We start from the raw sequence: 17,859 nt of genomic DNA, 5'->3' as shown, positions 1-17,859 counted from the left end.
GCATTCCAGCTTGGGCGACAGAGCGAGACTCTGTCAGTATAAACGTTTTCTATTTCTGTGTTTACATTTATTTATTTGTTTATTTATTTTTTAGACAGGGTCTTGCTCTGTTGTCCAGGCTGGAGTGCAGTAGTGCAATCACAGATCACCACAACCTCTACCTCTCGGGATCAAGTACTCCTCCCACCTCAGCCTCCCGAGGAGCTGGGACTACAGGCGCACACCACTACGCCTGGCTAGTTTCTGAATGTCTCTAAAACAAGGGTTAGTACCCTTGGTTCTTAAGAAGCAGCACTCAGAATTGCAGAAGAGAGAAAGGCCTGCCTAGTCTACACAGCACTGTGTTTACTGCAGACTCACTAAACAGGAGCCAAGCAATGCAACCAACATTCACTCAGCACCTACTACATGCCAAGCAGCCTGGTTAGGCACTTTCTACAATTTCTTTCGATTCATATGATAAACCTGTTTAGAGAAATATTATTTCATCCATTTTATAGATTCAGATTCAAAGACCTAAGGACCAAGCAAATTACTGAAATTTCCACAACTTATAGAGGGAGACGTAAAGACCTTGTGGGACTCTCTCTGTCACTTCTTGTTGCAACCCTAGACAAGGAAGGGGTGGCCCAACTCCTGGCTCACAATGGTCTTGGCGGTTCTCATGCTGGCTACTGCCACCCCGCATTCAGCTAGTAGTGGGCTGTGCCATTCAGCAAAAACTGAGTTTCTACTAGTGCATAGAGGACCAGGGAGCCACGGGGGGTGCTCTGGGCGACAGCTTCACCCACAGAACAGGTCTTGGTCGGTGGCTTCCTTCTGTCCAACAAGTGGTTTCAAACCAGCTCTTTCACAAGCTGGCAGGGAACAATGGTACTAATGAGACAGACAGGCCAGACGGCCCATGGGCTGAGGCCTCAGAGGGTACCATATTGGTCATTCCCTCCCCGGCACTGCTTGCATTTCACCTTGGTGTTAGGTCATTGCTATGCATTTAAGGCTGGTGTCAATCAATTGTGTATTGAGGCCAGGCATGTTGGCTTACACCTGTTATCCCAGTGCTTTGGGAGGACAAAGTGGGAAGGTCACTTGAGGTCAGGACTTCAAGACCAGCCTGGCCAACATGGTGAAACTAAAAATACAAAAAGTAGCTGGGCATGGTGGTGCACGCCCTGTAATCCCAGCTACTCAGGAGGCTGAGGCAGGAAAATCGCTTGAATCCGGGAGGCGGAGGTTGCAGTGAGCCGAGATCGTGCCACGGCACTCCAGCCTGGGCGATAGAGCGAGACTCAGTCTCAAAAAAAAAAAAAAAAGTGTATTGAGCACCAGCTCTAGGTCATCTCTGTGACCTGTGCTTGTGCTTGGATATTCATAGCATGTATTTAAATTCTAGAATGTGGGTAGTAGGGTTACTAAAAACCCACAACACGAACGAGTCAGTCATAATTAGATCCCATCACTACGGTGAAAAAGGACTGTCATGCGGCGTCTATAAACACATTATAATTATTACACCATTTACAAGATTTCCCATACAGCTTTCTATGGCCCCATGTTGTTTTACAAGGAAGACAAAATCCTTTGGTGCTGGCCTGACATTGTACCATGCCTGCTGCTCGAGACAGGTACACTAGGTTACCCAAGATGCTCCTTTAGACTGAGGGCTTCATGCTCCATTTGTCAGACACCACCAAGAGAGCTGCGTACTTGACTGCAGCGAGCTGTGAAGATGTGCTTGGGTTGGGAGAACCACAGCTCTGCTGCACCTGCTGGGACTTCCGGTTAGAAAAGAGACCCACCACATCACATAGTACACCTGCATGACAGGCTACAGGGAAAGTCCTCCAGGCCACAGTACTAGAAAAAAGTCCTCCTGAGCAGTGACCCACATTGCATGGCTTCACGCTGAACTCTAAGCAACGTCTAGCGTGGGCAGGGTGACTCCGCCAGGCCCCTGGCCTCCATAAGGTGACTCAGTGGTTCACGCAGCTTTTTCTCTTGTCATTCCACCATCTCAATGTACAACTTCCGGGGCCGTCCTGATGGGAAGAAGATTGTTGGAAGGCCCGGCCCTGGCTCTTAAATGCTTCCATTCAGAAGTGACATACATCACTTCCTCTCACAGACCATTACCCAAAGTTAACTTCAAGAGGGCTTAGAAACGTGTGGAGCCCAGAAACACAGTGAACGTATGGCTGCTGCAGGTGTCCAGGACTAGCTCAAGGTGACAGGGAACGGGTAGCACAACTGGTGGGAAGCTAGTTGCTCAAGAACTCATGACCTATAAACCTGATTTTTAAAAACTGAGATAGAAGCCGGGCGCGGTGGCTCACACCTGTAATCCCAGTACTTTGGGAGGCTGAGGCAGGTGGATCACAAGGTCAGGAGTTCAAGACCAGCCCGGCCAACATAGTGAAACCCTATCTCTACTAAAAATACAAAAATTAGCTGGGCATGGCGGTGCGTGCCTGTAATCCCAGCTACTCGGGAGGCGGAGGCAGGAGAATCGCTTGAACCCAGGAGGTGGAGGCTGTGGTAAGTGGAGATTGTGCCATTGTACTCCAGCCTGGGTAACAAAGCAAGACTCCGTCTCAAAAAAAAAAAAAAAAAAAAAGAAAGAAAGAAAAGAAAAGAAAGAAACCTGAGATAGAGACTGGGAGCAGTGGCCCATGCCTCAGGCCGAGGCAGGCAGGATCACTTGAGGTCAGGAGTTTGAGACCAGTCTGGCCAACATGGTGAAACCTCGTCTCTACTAAAAATACAAAAATTAGCTGGGCATGGTGGTGGGTGCCTGTAATCTCAGCTACTCAGAAGGCTGAGGCAAGAGAATCACTGGAACCCGGGAGGCAGAGGTTGCAGTGGGATAAGATTGGGCCACTGCACTCCAGCCTGGACCACAGAGCAAGAGTCAGTCTCAAAAAACAAACAAACAAACAAAAAAGAACTGAGACAGAATTCACACACCATAAAATTCATCATTTTAAAGTATAAAATTCAGTGGTTTTCACTATATTCACCCACTGTGCAAGCATCACCACTACCAGATTCCAGAGCATCTTCATACCTCCAAAAAGAAATCCCACACTCATCAGCAGTCACTCCTCACTCCTGACCTGGTTTTGTTTTTTGGGTTTTTTTTGAGACAGGGTCCCACTCTGTCAGCCAGGCTGCTGTACAGTGGCGTGATCACAGCCCAGTCTCCTGCATTGCTAGGACTACAGGCACCCACCACCAAGCCCCGTGAATTTTTTGTATTTTTTGTAAGAGACGGGGTTTCGGCCGGGTGTGGTGGCTCACATCTGTAATCCCAGCACTTTGGGAGGCCAAGGCAGGCGGATCACGTGGTCAGGAGATGGAGACCATCCTGGCTAACACGGTGCAACCCTGTCTCTACTAAAAACACAAACAATTAGCCGGGCGTGGTGGCGGGCGCCTGTAGTCCCAGCTACTCGGGAGGCTGAGGCAGGAGAATGGCATGAACCCAGGAGGCAGAGCTTGCAGTGAGCCGAGATCGCGCCACTGCACTCCAGCCTGGGCGACAGAGTGAGACTCTGTCCCAAAAAAAAAAAAAGATATGGGGTTTCGCCATGTTGCCCAGGTTGGTCTCGAACTCCCGGGCTCAAGCCATTAGCCCACCTCAATCTCCCAAAGTGCTGGGATTACAGGTGTGAGACACCAAGCCCGGCCCTGACTTGTTTTTAACTAATGAACAGAGTGAGTTGTCTAACAGAATACTTTTCCCTCTTATAATGTAATGTACATGTAATAACAGCATGTGGTAAGCACTTACAATATGACAGTCTGCTATTTCATTTCATCCTTACAACAATGCTCTGATGTACAGGAGCTGTAATTATCACAAAGGTTAAAGTTCCTTGTCCAACATCAGGGAATCAATAAATGGTGGAACCAGGATTCAAACCCAGGGCAACGGTCTCCAGAGCTATTCTATCAACCATCTGTCTGCCCTTCAAGACCTTTTTAGGACACGGCGAAGTTACAGGTAGACGCAGCCTCACTGGATGACTTGGGGTTCATTTTGCAGCTGACATCCTGGGCACATCATCAGAGGACAGCATTGCCCAAGATGACATAACCCCTGCAGAAGGACACGGGATTGGTCTCATGTCTGGGTGGAGCTATTCTGCATCCCTGTAACCCTGGTGCTCATCAGACTTGGCATAACATGGGCACTCAATATTTGCTGCTGTTTTTTTTTTTTTTTTTTTTGAGACGGAGTCTGGCTCTGCCGCCCAGGCTGGAGTGCAGTGGCCAGATCTCAGCTCACTGCAAGCTCCGCCTCCCGGGTTCACGCCATTCTCCTGCCTCAGCCTTCCGAGTAGCTGGGACTACAGGCGCCCGCCACCTCGCCCGGCTAGTTTTTTGTATTTTTTAGTAGAGACGAGGTTTCACCGGGTTAGCCAGGATGGTCTCGATCTTCTGACCTTGTGATCCGCCCGTCTCGGCCTCCCAAAGTGCTGGGATTACAGGCTTGAGCCACCGCGCCCGGCCTTTTTTTTTTTTTGAGACGGACTTTCGTTCTCGTTGCCCAGGCCGGATGGAATGCAACGGCGCAACCTCAGCTCACTGCAACCTCTGCCCCCCGGTTCAAGCAATTCTCCCGCCTCAGCCTCCCAAGCAGCTGGGATTGCAGGCATGCACCACCACGCCCGGCTAATTTTGTATTTTTAGTAGAGATGGGTTTCTCCATGTTGGTCAGGCTGGTCTTGAACTCCCGACCTCGGGTGATCTGCCTGTCTTGGCCTCCCAAAGTGCAGGGATTACAAGCCTGAGCCACCACGGTCCGCACTCAGTATTTGTTTGCTGAATGACTGAATGAACAGAATCTCCCAGACCAGAGTCAATGCTTCGCCCTCCATGGCACGGCACACTGGCCCTTCCGCCCGGAAGAAGCATGGGAACAGAGCCGTGCTGCTTTCTAAGACCTCTTGGCCCTGCCTGAAATCACCTCCTAAAGGGCAAGAAACCCTTTCAAATTTCACAGGAAAAATGGCAGGGGGCCAGGTACAGTGGCTGATGCCTGTAATTCCAGCACTTTGGGAGGTCAACAGGAGGATCGTTTGAGCCCAGGAGTTTGAGATCGGCCTGGGCAACATAGCAAGACCCCATCTCTGAGGAAAGGGGAAGGGAAAGGGGAAGGGAAAAAGAAAGACCGGCAAGCATGGTGGCATATGCCTGTAGTCCCAGCTACTTGGAAGGGCTTAAGGAGTTTGAGACTGCCGTGAGCAATGATCCTGGGTGACAGAGCAAGTGTCCTGTGTTTAAAAAAAAAAAAAAAAAGAAAGAAAAAAGAAAAAAAGCAGGACACTGCACGTGGGAGGTACTAAGAGATTCAGAACCTTCACTTTGGACTGGCTGCCTCTCACTCTGGCACAAGATCGCTCCTCGCTCTGCCAGATTCTCAAGCTTCACTCCCGCCTGTTAAAGTAATCACTCTGATTCTATTCTCTTGCTCACGCCTCCCAAAGAAATGCCCTTACAGAATTTACAACTGAGCCTGAACCTCTCAGCCTCTTATCTAGATGGGACCCAGAAAGGGTCACCTGTGGGAACACTCCTGTTCTTGAAAACAGCGCCTCCACCCTGGCCTAGGCCAACATCATGTTTCATCTTGCTGGTCTCTTCCACACACAACAGTAGTCCCGGCACCTCGAAGAGAGCTTGGCATATATATGGCGCTCTACAAACACTTGCTGAGTACAGGGGCTGCTGCCCATTGCTTTATTCAATGATCCTCGTGTAAAGGCCCAGGGAAAAGCACTTTTTAAAAAAAAATTCTAAAGATGGGGTCTTGCTCCATCATCCAGGCTGCAGTGCAGTGGTGCAATCGTAGCTTACTACAGCCTTGAACTCTCAGGCTCAAGTGATCGTCCTGCTTCAGCCTCTTGAGTAGCTGGGATTACAGGCGCCTACCACCATGCCTGGCTAATTTTTTTTTTTTTTGAGGCGGAGTCTCACTCTGTGGCCCAGGCTGGAGTGCAGTGGCCAGATCTCAGCTCACTGCAAGCTCCGCCTCCCGGATTTACGCCATTCTCCTGCCTCAGCCTCCCGAGTAGCTGGGACTACAGGCGCCCGCCACCTCGCCCGGCTAGTTTTTTGTATTTTTTAGTAGAGACGGGGTTTCACTGTGTTAGCCAGGATGGTCTCGATCTCCTAACCTCGTGATCCGCCCGTCTCGGCCTCCCAAAGTGCTGGGATTCTTGTTGAAGAGACAGGTTCTCTCTCTGTTGCCCAGGCTGGTGTCAAACTCCTGGCCACAAGTGATCCTCCTGCCTCAGCCTCCCAAAGTGCTGGGACTTCAGACATGGGTCATCGCACCCAGCTGAAAAATACTAAAGAGAAACTGATCGGCTTCCTTTTTCCGATAATGTTTGCTATGTAATCCCATCCTTCTTTGCCCTGGCATCTAGGAAGCTCTGGGCGGAGTTGTGTGCTCAATTACAAGAGCTTCCTGGGACGGCTTTTTGATACGATCACCTCCCAGAGTCCTTCTCTCAATTACTAGGCTCTCAGCTTTCAGTTCCCCCTCCGGTTTTTGATTTGGTTGGGGAAAGCATGGAACTTGAAATTCAACAAACTCACAAAGCAGTTGAGCTACGAAAGGGCGACAGACCTTGGTTCAAAACCCAGATATGCCACCTACGCACTCTGGGATCCTGGGCACACAATTTACCATAGCCCGTCTCCGGGATGAGCATCCTCACAGTGCTATGTTGGTTACATGAGACAGAAACACCCAGTGCAGACACTCAACGGTTATACTCAACCCCTTTTATTTTCACTAGAATTTTCTATTATTCATTTATTTTGGGAATTTTCTATTTTTTTTTTATGATTGTATATTTTGAGACGGTGTCTCACTCTATCACCCAGGCTGGAGTGCAGTGATCTGATGATGGCTCACTGCAGCCTCGACCTCCCTAGGCTCAGGTGATCCTCCCACCTCAGCCTCCCAAGTAACTGGGACGACAGGTGCACACCACCACACCCTGCTAGTTTTTAAACACTGATGTTTAAAAACACTAATTTTTAAACAGAGATGGTGTTTTGCCACGCGGCCCAGGTTGGTCTTGAATTCCTTGGTTCAAGTGATCTGTCCACCTCGGCCTCCCACAGTACTAAGATTATAGGCATGAGCCACTGCGCCAGGCCCTAGAATTTTTAAAATAAACAAATTTATTCAAGTCTTCAGCATCCAGGTAACTTATCTAGACGGATTCAGAAAGAGTCAGAATATTCTTCAATTATAAAATTATTACTGATTGGGAGGCCGAGACGGGCGGATCACGAGGTCAGGAGATCGAGACCATCCTGGCGAACACGGTGAAACCTCGTCTCTACTAAAAATACAAAAAATTAGCCGGGCGAGGTGGCGGGCGCCTGTAGTCCCAGCTACTCGGGAGGCTGAGGCAGGAGAATGGCGTAAACCCGGGAGGCGGAGCTTGCAGTGAGCTGAGATCCGGCCACTGCACTCCAGCCTGGGCGACAGAGCGAGACTCCGTCTCAAAAAAAAAAAAAAAAAGGAAAAAAAATTATTACTGAATAAATTATCAACTACAGAAGGAACTTAAGACACAATTTTTTTTTTTTCAGAGACAAGTGAATATTTATTTTTGTGCCTTTCTTCCTATGTGTATTTCAAGTCTTCTTCAAGGCCCCAGGAATCTCTGGATTCAATTCTGTCCCTGGGCTTGGTCAACTGCTGCAGGAATCTTAGGGAGCCTTGTACAAATGATAGAGTTATTCGTTTACCAACATTAAACCCTAGAATAGAAGATGTAACAAAGCAGGACTCCTTCTTCCATGAAATGTGATTTCAGATGAGGCAGCAGCCAATGTAGAAAATGCTGGAATTTTTCCTTGGAACTGGACTGTGATGAGAGGTGCTTGCCATGAACGTAAGCTATTGTCTTTCCTTTTTTTTTTTTTTTTTTGAGATGGAGTTTCACTCTTGTTGCCCAGGCTGGAGTACAATGGTGCGATCTCGGCTCACCACAACCTCCGTCTCCCGGGTTCAAGCGATTCTCCTGCCTCAGCCTCCCGAGTAGCTGGGATTACAGGCATGCACCACCACGCCCGGCTAATTTTTATATTTTTAGTAGAGATGGGATTTCACCATGTTGGTCAGGCTGGTCTCAAACTCCCGACCTCAGGTGATCTGCCCACCTCGGCCTCCCAAAGTGCTAGGATTACAGGCCTGAGCCACTGCGCCCGTCCAGCCACTGTCTTTCCTTTGACCTTTCCAGTTTTTGAAGATAAAGCAGGAAATAATCTTCTCTGAAGATACTTGATAAAAATCCTGCCCCCCCATCCAAAAAACAACACATGCTTCCACTTCATTGATAAATGTACTGCAGTTTGGCACCTGCCTCTAGTTCAGCTGGCGGATGAGCTGACTGATGCACACACCCCCAGGAGATGGAGGTGTGCCCATCTCCTTGAGGAAGCCCACTTTATTTCTGGTAGCATGACGGGCTACTGAGAGGTGGAAAGGGCGCAAGAACCATGAGATCTCCTGGAAATGCTTCTCCAGGAAGGCAATTTCATGAATGAGGTCTTCCAAGCAAATGACACCAAACCTTCCCAGGTGCTCCTCAATCACTGTGTTGTCAGAGGGATGGTCTTATTCTTGACCTTGGCTTGTCCACGTTTCAGAACAAGTTCCCAGAGAGACTTCAGATTTGGAAGTCCCCAGGTCACAAAAGATTCCACTATACGCAGCGTTTTTAGGTTCTGGAGGGTGACTTTTACAAAGACACCAGTAAAAATTTTCTTTAGGCGAAGTCTTGCAATGGTTCTCTGCACCAGTAAACTCACACCATCAATCCTTTCGATGCGTACAACAAAGGCCAACGAGTGTTTATCTGGCGATTCCAAGGCGTGAGGTTTCACTTCTAATCGTCTGAGACGCACCTTGTCATGTTTCTGCCGCCAGGAATCAGGTAGGAATGATTCCAGTCGCTTAACCCTGAGCCCTTTTCCTTTCCTCTGCTCCTTCTTTGCCAAAAGTGCCTGCTTTGACTGGGTAGCTTCGAGGGCTTGATAAGCCTTCCTCTCTTTCAGGAGATTTTTCTGGAGCCAAAGGGGTTTTTCTTTGCTCCTGCTTCGCCATCTTTCTAGTGCTGCAGCTACTGATCATGCACAACCCCACCATTGACACAAAATGTTATACCCGGATGGAAAACTAACATCCTACCAAAAGTTCCTACTGTACCTTGGAATAATCTTCAAAAGTACAGATCAGGCCAGGTGCAGTGGCTCACGCTTGTAATCCCAGCACTTCGGAAGGCCCTGGCGGGCAGACTGCTTCAGGCCAGGCGTTCGAGACCAGCCTGGGCAACATGGTGATACATGGTGAAACCCCATCTGTACTAAAAATTACAAAACTTTAGCCAGGCGTGATGGCGCACACCTGTAATCCCAGCTACTCAGGAGGTTGAGGCACGAGAATTGCCTGAACCCGGGAGGCAGAGGTTGCAGTGAGCCGAGATTGCACCTGCACTCCAGCCTGGGCGACAGACTCTGCCTCAAAAAAAAAAAGAAAAGAAAAGAAAAGAAAAAAAGAAAAACAAGATACAGATCAGACCCAATTTTGACATCTGAGCTCAGTCAATATGCAGGAGAAAGCTCAGCAGTAAACTTGGGGGATAGAAACCATATTTATTCATTCACCCATTCATCCAAGTGCCTACCTTATGCCTGGCATTGTTCTATGCCCCCAGCTTACACTTGCAGAAATGACAGGGAGGTTCCCTGTTCACTGAATCCACCTTCTAGTCCAACCGTATTACCACTAGAGAGGGGAGAATGAGACACCTTTAAGTCACTGTTTATCCTTTATGAAAGCAGATGGAGAAGAAAACACGCATTAAGACAGTGACAGTGACCGGGCACAGTGGCTCATGCCTATTATCCCACCACTTTGGGAGGCTGAGCAGGGTGGACCACTTGAGGCCAGGAGTTCGAGAAAGGCATGTCCAACATGGTGAAACCCTGTCTCCACTAAAAATACAAAAATTAGCTGGGTGTGGTGGCACATGCCTGTAGTCCCAGCTACTCGGGAAGCTGAGGCATGAGAATCACTTGAACCTGATAGGCGGAGGTTACAGTGAGCCAAATCGTGCCACTGCACTCCAGCCTGGGTGAAGAGAAAGGAGGGGTGACAGAAGCAGGGTTCCAAGATCAACTAGCAATGGTACCTTGGGCAGATCCTGGGACGTGGTGGGGAGGGAAAGAGAGGGAGAATTATGGGTCAATTAAGGGTCAGTGCAGCAGGAAGTGACAAGGGGCTACAGTAAGACCATAGCAGTAGAAAGAGATTCAAAGGGCCAGGCGTGGTAGCTCACGCCTGTAATTCCAGCACTTTGGGAGGCTGAGACAGGCAGACTGCCTGAGGTCAGGAGTTCGAGACCAGCCTGGCCAACATAGTGAAACCCTGTCTCTATTAAAAATACAAAAATTAGCTGGACACGGGGCCGCGTGCCTGTAATCCCAGCTACTCGGGATGCTGAGGCAGGAGAACGGCTGGAACCTGGGAGGCGGAGACTGCAGCGAGCTGAGATTGTGCCACTTCACTCTGAGCGACAGAGTGAGACTCCGTCTCAAAAAAAAAGATTCAAAGACTAAAAACTTACAGGACTTGGTGGTGGTGGGAGACGCAGAATGGAGAGGAAGGGAAAAGGGACAGGTGTCTTTTGTCCCTGGAGCTTCAGAGTCCAGGAAGTCGGTGAGGCCACAGACAGACAGCGCTCTTGTTGTGGAGGTTTCGGGGACATGGGCCGGGAGCTTTTGATCACTACTATGACACTGAATGACTCCTGAGTTTGCAAATCACATTATCTAAGGAATGCGTCCAGCGTGTCCACGGAAGACTGTGTGGTTTCGTAAGGGTCTGAAGCCCCTTACCAAAACCAACAGTGGCTTTTCTTCACAAGACCACAAATACCTGCTGGAACATATTCTGATGCCTGGACTGTGTACCAGCCAAACTGCACTCTGAATGATCCCGGGCACCACTGGTTAATACACTCTCCTGTGTATTCAAGAGCTGCCATCCCTGTTTGCAGTGTTGAAAACTCACCCCAGGTGACCTACGGTCATTACACATGAGTTCAGAAAGGTGATCACAGTTCACGTGTTCCCAACCAACCCTGCAAACCTTTGTACAGACCCGGCCTACCCAATGCACTGATGATGCATGCCCACAAAGATCGAAGTATCACTAGGACACAGTGCTCTAAGAACACTGGCATCAACACCGCAGAGGTGATGTGATCTCAGAAACAGGGCTGTAGGAAGAAGTACTGAAGATAAAACAAGGGTAGATAAATAGAATGACTAAGCACTGGTCCTAACTTTCACCTAGAAATAAATTACATCTGTTCCAAGTTAGAGGACACGCCCCACAGCGCCCCATCTTCCTCCCCGTTACTACATCCAAGTAGACAAAAGGCAATTTTTCCCCTTCTATTCTCCTACCAGATGTCTCCTAAAGAATTCAATTCTTATTCTGGACACAGTGACTCACGCCTGGTAATCCTAGCACTCTGGGAGACTGAGGCAGGTGGATCACTTGAGATCAGGAGTTTGAAACCAGCCTGGCCAACACAGTGAAACCTCATCTCTACTAAAAATACAAAAAAAAAAAAAAAAAAAAAATTTAGCCGGGTGTGGTGGCACGCGCCTGTAATCCCAGCTACTTGGGAGGCTGAGGCAGAATTGCTTGAACCTGGGAGGCAGAGGTTGCAGTGAGCCAAGATCACACCACTGCACTCCAGCCTGGGTGAAAGAGTGAGACTCTGTCTCAAGAAAAAAAAACAGAATTCAACTCTTGGAGAACAGTCCACAGCTTGGCCACCAACATGTTCTAGGTTAGCCTTGAAACTGACGCATTTCGGGAAACTACGTGTACAATTCTCTCAGCTATGTACAGATGCTGTGCAAAGGAGGTCCGAATGCCACACCCTCCAGCACTCCAATTAAAGGACAGTTCTTAGATATCCCCCTATCCAAGTCACCTCTTTACAAGTGAAATAAATAAGCTTCCCACATCAACAGTTTGCTGCACAAGCCACCAGAAGGATCAGGTTCCCCGGGGCTCTGTTCACAACATATCTAAGCATCAACGGAGTTGCCACACCGCCCAGCATTCAGAAGTAACAGTTACTGGGCTGGGCACGGTGGCGTATGCCTGTAATCCCAGCTTTTTGAGAGGCTGAGACAGGAGGCTCACTTGAGGCCAGGAGTTCGAGACTGGCCTGGGCAACATAGCCAGACCCCACTTCTACAAATAACAATAAATAAATAAATAGAGAGAAAAGCAAAGAAAGAAACAAACTGATGAATGTGGCTCCAGTGAACCCAACCAACTGGAGCCACCAATTTGCAAAGAACCATGGTTTGCCCCATGGAATTTCACCATCTTCTCTCCCTCTCTCATGCATACACACACACATACACGCACACACACACAGACGCAGACAGGCGTGTGCAAACTAATCCCAACAAGAACACAACTGACGTAAACGTCTCGCTTGGGGAGGAAAGACTTTTAAGATGCAGAGCTCTAGAACAGTACAATTACAAATTTAGGCACGGTAAAAATTTCCCAAATGGTTGTTCCTTCACCCAGAGAGGATATTAGGCAGTAAGAGAATATTCAGTACAAGAGAACACTGTTCCCGAGCCGGGCGTGGTGGCGCACACCTGTAGTCCCAGCTACTCAGGAGGCTGAGGCACGAGAATTGCTTGAACCCAGGAAGCAGAGGTTGCAGTGAGCCAAGATCGCACCCCTGCACTCCAGCCTGGGTGACAGAGTGAGACTCTGTCTGAAAGGAAAAAAACCACTGTTCCGAGCTAGTCACATAGCCCTGACCTTTTAAAACGCCTCCCCGTCTCTTCACATGGTTCCTAAGACCATTTCAGACAAGTGCTACCACACGACCTCAGCCTCATGCAACCTATAGCCTACACGCCCCCAGAGCTGGTGTGCCTGGGTGGGCTCAGAGAACTCCTAGCAATCCTCCGAGACCCGACTCCAACATCCCCTCTTCCCTGGAGCCCTGCTGTGGAAACAAACAGCAGGCTCGGCACGAATAAAAGCCTCACCCCATCACCTTGAGAATGAATGCCACACACCGTGCCGTTCTTGTCGAATTGTAGGCTTGCTTCCCTCCCTGTGAGTTCTCGAGTGCCCGAACCAGAACCTACATATACCCTAAGGCTGAATGTGTGCTTTTTTGTGTGTCATGCTACAGGGATCCAAACAGTGCCAAGAAGAGGAAGAAGGACCCACTGTTGAAAGGGAACATGTTCTGAGCTGTTCCAGAGGCAGGTGGAGTGGAGATTGTTTCTCCGACTTTACTAATGCAGAAACTAAGGTTTGGTACAGATCAGTGGCCTGCGCAAGCAGGTAAGTGATCTGTGACTCTTCTCCCACCTGCCTGGCAGGTCCAAATTTCTGCCCAATGCCAGATGACAAAACTGCACAGCAAAACAAGTTGGTTTTTCTGAGGGGGGAGGGAGTTGAAACAGAGTCTCATTCTGTCACCCAGGCTAGAGTGCAGTGGCGCGATCTTGGCTCACTGCAACCTCCGCCTCCCGGGTTCAAGTGATTCTCCTGCCTCAGCCTCCTGAGTAGTTGGGATTACAGGCGCACACCATCACACCCGGCTAATTTTTGTATTTTTAGTAGAGACGGGGTTTCACCATGTTGGCCAGGCTAGTCTCGAACTCCTGACCTCAAGTGATCTGCCCGCCTCGGCCTCCCAAACTGCTGGGATTACAGGCGTGAGCCACTGTTCCCAGCCTAGAATTGGCATTTTAAAGTCTTTTAAGACTGTAGCCACCTGGGAGACTGTGTGCTAATGAGCACAAAATCTTTGGCCAGGTGGTGGGTACCTGTAATTCCAGCTACTCCGGAGGTTGAGGTAGAATTCAAGCCAGGAGAATTGCTTGAACCCAGGAGGCAGAGGCTGCAGGGAGCCCACTGCGCTCCAGCCTGGGCGACAGAGTGAGACTCCACCTCAAAAAAAAAATAAAAAGAAAATTGTCATTTCTCCGTTTCACCTTTTTCTAACTTTAATTTTTAAGTGAGTCTGACATATAATAAAAAGTTAAATCCCAACACGCTCAGCTGAGGCCACACACAGTGCTAGTGCCAGAGCTTGACCTCTGTTTCTCTGGCTCCTCCCTAAAGCACAAGGACGCTGAGGCTCTTGTAGGGGGGGCCAGTCTCTCTGGAACCATGAAAGGTCCTATAACTTCATGAGCTTCCATCAGAAAAAAAAAAAAAAAGAAAGAAAGAAAGAAGTAAGAAAGCCAGGCACGGTGGCTCACACCTGTAATCTCAGCACTTTAAGAGGTCAAAGCAGGAGGACCACTTGAACCCAGGAATTCGAGAACAGCCTGGGCAACATGGCAAAACCAAATCTCTACAAAAACATTTTAAAAATTAATTGGGTGTGGTGGTGCGTGCCAGCTATTTGGGAGGCTGAGGAGGAAGGATTGCTTGAATCCTGGAGGTTGAGGCTGCAGTGAGCTATGATTCCGCCACTGCACTCCAGCCTGCACGACACAGTGAGACCTGTCTCAGAAAAAAAAAAAGTTCCTTAAGAGTTAAATTATTTTTAACTTGAAGTGTTCATGGACTTCATGAGTAAACGTTCTGGATTTGCCAAGCAGTTTTGATTTCAATTGGCCTGTCTCCCAACTATGCACAGACTTACCTAACACAGATCCTAATTTTCAAGGGGTTAAGGGTGGATCAACTCAGAGTCAACCAACAGCAGGTCCTAAACTTCAGGTTTGTCAGGCAGCAAACACCCTCTGTGGCATTTGCAAACTCCTACTCCCCAGGACGATCCACACCTGATTTTCATTGGCTGTGGTCAATGCTGCGGTTTTCAGGAATATCCCTGGGTTGTTGCGTTTCAAATCCACCTATTATTTTTTTAAGTTTCCACACCACCACACAACTGGCAGCTAGCATCCCATTGTCTGAAATGCAGATGTTGTACAAATACTTTTTATAATAAGCTATCTGCTCAGCGAAACAGTTTCCAACATTAGATGGTATGAAGGGCACAAGTAGCTCAAAAACCACTCTAACTCCTAAGACAGTCCTCCTCCCAAAAAAAAGGAAGTGGACCTTTCTGGGTTCCCTGGTTTACTAACTGGGCCTTTGGAGCTGTTCTCCTGACCAAGCCAACCCCATAACCACTCAGAAGGGATTTCCGTAGGTAGAACTTGCAAATGGTTAATGAATCAATGCCTTCTCCATAAAACAAGGCCTGAGGAATTACAGCAGTGAACAACGGTGGGGGATACTGGATTCCAGAGGGTTCCATAAACGTTCTGCTTACAAGGAGGATTAAAGTTCTCCATGCCACTTTCTAGGACCCTGTCTTGATCCTCAGAATCTTAACCCTGTAGGGAGAGCAGGGTGGCTGTCTTACTACCCGACCCACTGATCAGGAAACAGAGGCTCCAGGAGGTATCTTGCTATTGCGCCAAGAATCAAAGCCAAGCCAGGGCCACCCAGTCCAGTCCTGTCTCCCTTTGTGCTGGCATCACTCTCCAGCTTGGCCAAGCTCAGAGGGAAAGCAAGGCTGCAGCTTTAAGGGTTTAAGAGAGGAGACAGCCACTTTCATTGAAACAGCCCCAAACTCCTTATTACTGGTCACCAGTTTACACAAGGGTAACTCGCTTTGAAAAACAATACGCAGAAAGTCGAGGTCAAGCTCACCGAAACCTCCATTCTCCTCCCCCTGGCGCCCAACAGACCTTGAACTCTTACCCAATTGCTCTCCCGAGCTAAGGGTGTCCCGGCTCCCCCAGGAGAGCCGAGTACCTGTGTGTGGGGGCCGCCGAGACACCTGCCTGCGAGAGGCACTGCCCTCAGGGATGCAGGCCGGACTGGGGGGCTCTCGTGATCCCTCCACTCAGCCCACCTGATGCTGCAGGGTCAGATTTGGGTCCAATTAGCATGCATCGAGCGCCTCTCACGTTAAGTACCCCAGAATTCGCTGCCTCCCGAGGCCCATCGTACAGATGGGGAAACTGAGGCTCGGAGAGTTAAAGTGCCTTAGCCCGTGGGGGGCGGCGGCGCGGGGACTGGACCCCGAGCCCTGAGATACCGAGCCCCGACCCTCAGCCGAGGGCCTGCCGGGCTTTCTCGGCCCAGGCTGTGGAAAAGTCGACCCTCAGGCCGCCGCGGGAGGTCAGCTCTAGGGAAAAGGCGACGCGGAGGAGGGCCGGGGTGGGAGCCATGCCTTCCGCCCGAGCGTCGGGCGAAACGCGCAGCGCCCCGGCCCGAGGGCCCACCCCGACGGGGAGAGTCAGGCGGCCGCGGCGAACTGAGGCGCCCGGCAAACCCCGAGTCCCGGGGCCCGACCTCACCCACCCCGCTGTCGCCGCGAAAGCTAGCACTCACCGCGGGCGGCCCTGCTGCTCTCTGGGGCACCTGGGCAGGACGCAGGCCCTCACCACTGAGGCGCTACCACCGCCCGCGCCGGCCGCGGGGGTGAGGGCGTGGCCACTGGGCCGCCGCCCCGCCCACTCGAGCCGCGCGCGCATTCCCGGAGCCCCGCGCTTCCCCCTGCAAATCCGCGCTCTTGGTACGGCCCTGCCACGCCCCCTCGCGGCTCCGCAGGGTCGTCCCGCGGAGAAATGAAAGTGAGTTGTTCCAGGGGTGGCGGAGTCGCCTGGCGACAGCGGCTGCGGCTTCTACAGCTCCGACCCTGCAGTTCACTGGGCCGGCTGCCCACCCTCCCAGGGGTCACCGCAGAACCGTAGCTGTGCGCCCTCAGGTCTAGCCTCCTCCTTCGGGTCGCCGCTAGCTCGTGATCGCCACATTGTCTCCTCCACGGCCCTGTTTCCTCACCTGAAATTGGCGAGGCTTCAGGCCCAAGTCGTCTCCCTGGGTTCCCTCCCAGCCTGACGGCGGAGGGCACTCGTTTGTTTTTAGAGACAGGGTCTCACTCTGTCGCCCAAGCTGGAGTGCAGTGGTGCAGTCACAGCTCACTGCAGCCTTCAACTCCTGGGCTCAGGCGATTCTCCCACTTCAGCCTCCCAGGAGCTGGAACTACAGGCGCGCCACCACACCTAGCTAATTTTATTTTATTTTATTTTTGCAGAGATGCGGTCTCGCTATGATACCCAGGCTGGTCTCAAACTGGTCTCAAGCGATCCTCCCTCCTCGGCCTCTCAAAGTGCTGCGATTACAGGCGAGAGGCCCCCACAGGCTGCCTAGGGCTCGCATTCGAAGGCTGGCCTGTTGGGCGTGGGAAGTGACCAAGCAGGAGGCAAGCCCTGGAAGGAGGAGGAGTTGGGGGATACAGAGAGCTTCTGGGGTTTGAAAAGTCTGGCAGCCTTGGTCGGGGTATGAAGCCCACCTCTGCCTCCTGCTATGGTTTCTACGTTACAGGGTAATGAAGATTGAATGGTATAACCTTTGTTCCTAAAGGATTTAGAGCAGGGCGTTAGTAAGTGTTCTCATCGCCATCGTTATTATTACTACTACTACTATTATTACTAGGTGTGCTGTGAATTCCTTTTGCGACACTGTGCAACTCACTTCTCTCAGAGTCCCTTCTCCATCTTTTAAAAATAGGCGAGGCGCGGTGGCTCACACTTGTAATCCCAGCACTTTGGTAGGCCGAGGTGGGCGGATCACCTGTGGTCAGGAGTTCGAGACCAGCCTGACCAACATGGCAAAACACTGTCTGTACTAAAAATACAAAAATTAGCCGGACATGGTTGTGGGTGCCTGTAATCCCAGCTACTCAGGAGGCTGAGGCAGGATACTTGCTTGAACCCGGGAGGCAGAGGTTGCAGTGA

General features: G+C 50.2%; 1 protein-coding gene and 1 pseudogene across 3 annotated transcripts in view; both read right to left on the bottom strand.

The window, feature by feature from the left end:
- POR (cytochrome p450 oxidoreductase) overlaps positions 1-16,571 on the bottom strand; it is a 74,662-nt gene extending 58,091 nt beyond the window's left edge. The window contains exon 1 of one of the 3 annotated variants that reach the window (XM_008018368.3): positions 16,454-16,571. Coding sequence is in view for 1 of the 3 variants with exons in the window: in XM_037990474.2 (XP_037846402.1) it covers positions 9,714-9,727 (14 nt within the window). In the remaining 2 variants the exon portion in view is untranslated. Of the gene's footprint in view, positions 1-9,713; positions 9,816-13,920; positions 13,942-16,453 lie in introns of those variants that run through there. The other 2 variants (XM_073012694.1, XM_037990474.2) reach the window with 2 other exon arrangements.
- Positions 8,291-9,266, bottom strand: LOC119621376 (ribosomal protein uL30-like; annotated as a pseudogene).
- Positions 16,572-17,859: the final 1,288 nt, after the last annotated feature.

Source organism: Chlorocebus sabaeus, chromosome 28, assembly GCF_047675955.1.
Source record: "Chlorocebus sabaeus isolate Y175 chromosome 28, mChlSab1.0.hap1, whole genome shotgun sequence".
Taxonomy (NCBI): Eukaryota; Metazoa; Chordata; class Mammalia; order Primates; family Cercopithecidae; genus Chlorocebus; species Chlorocebus sabaeus.
This window is presented reverse-complemented; position numbering and strand designations above follow the sequence as displayed.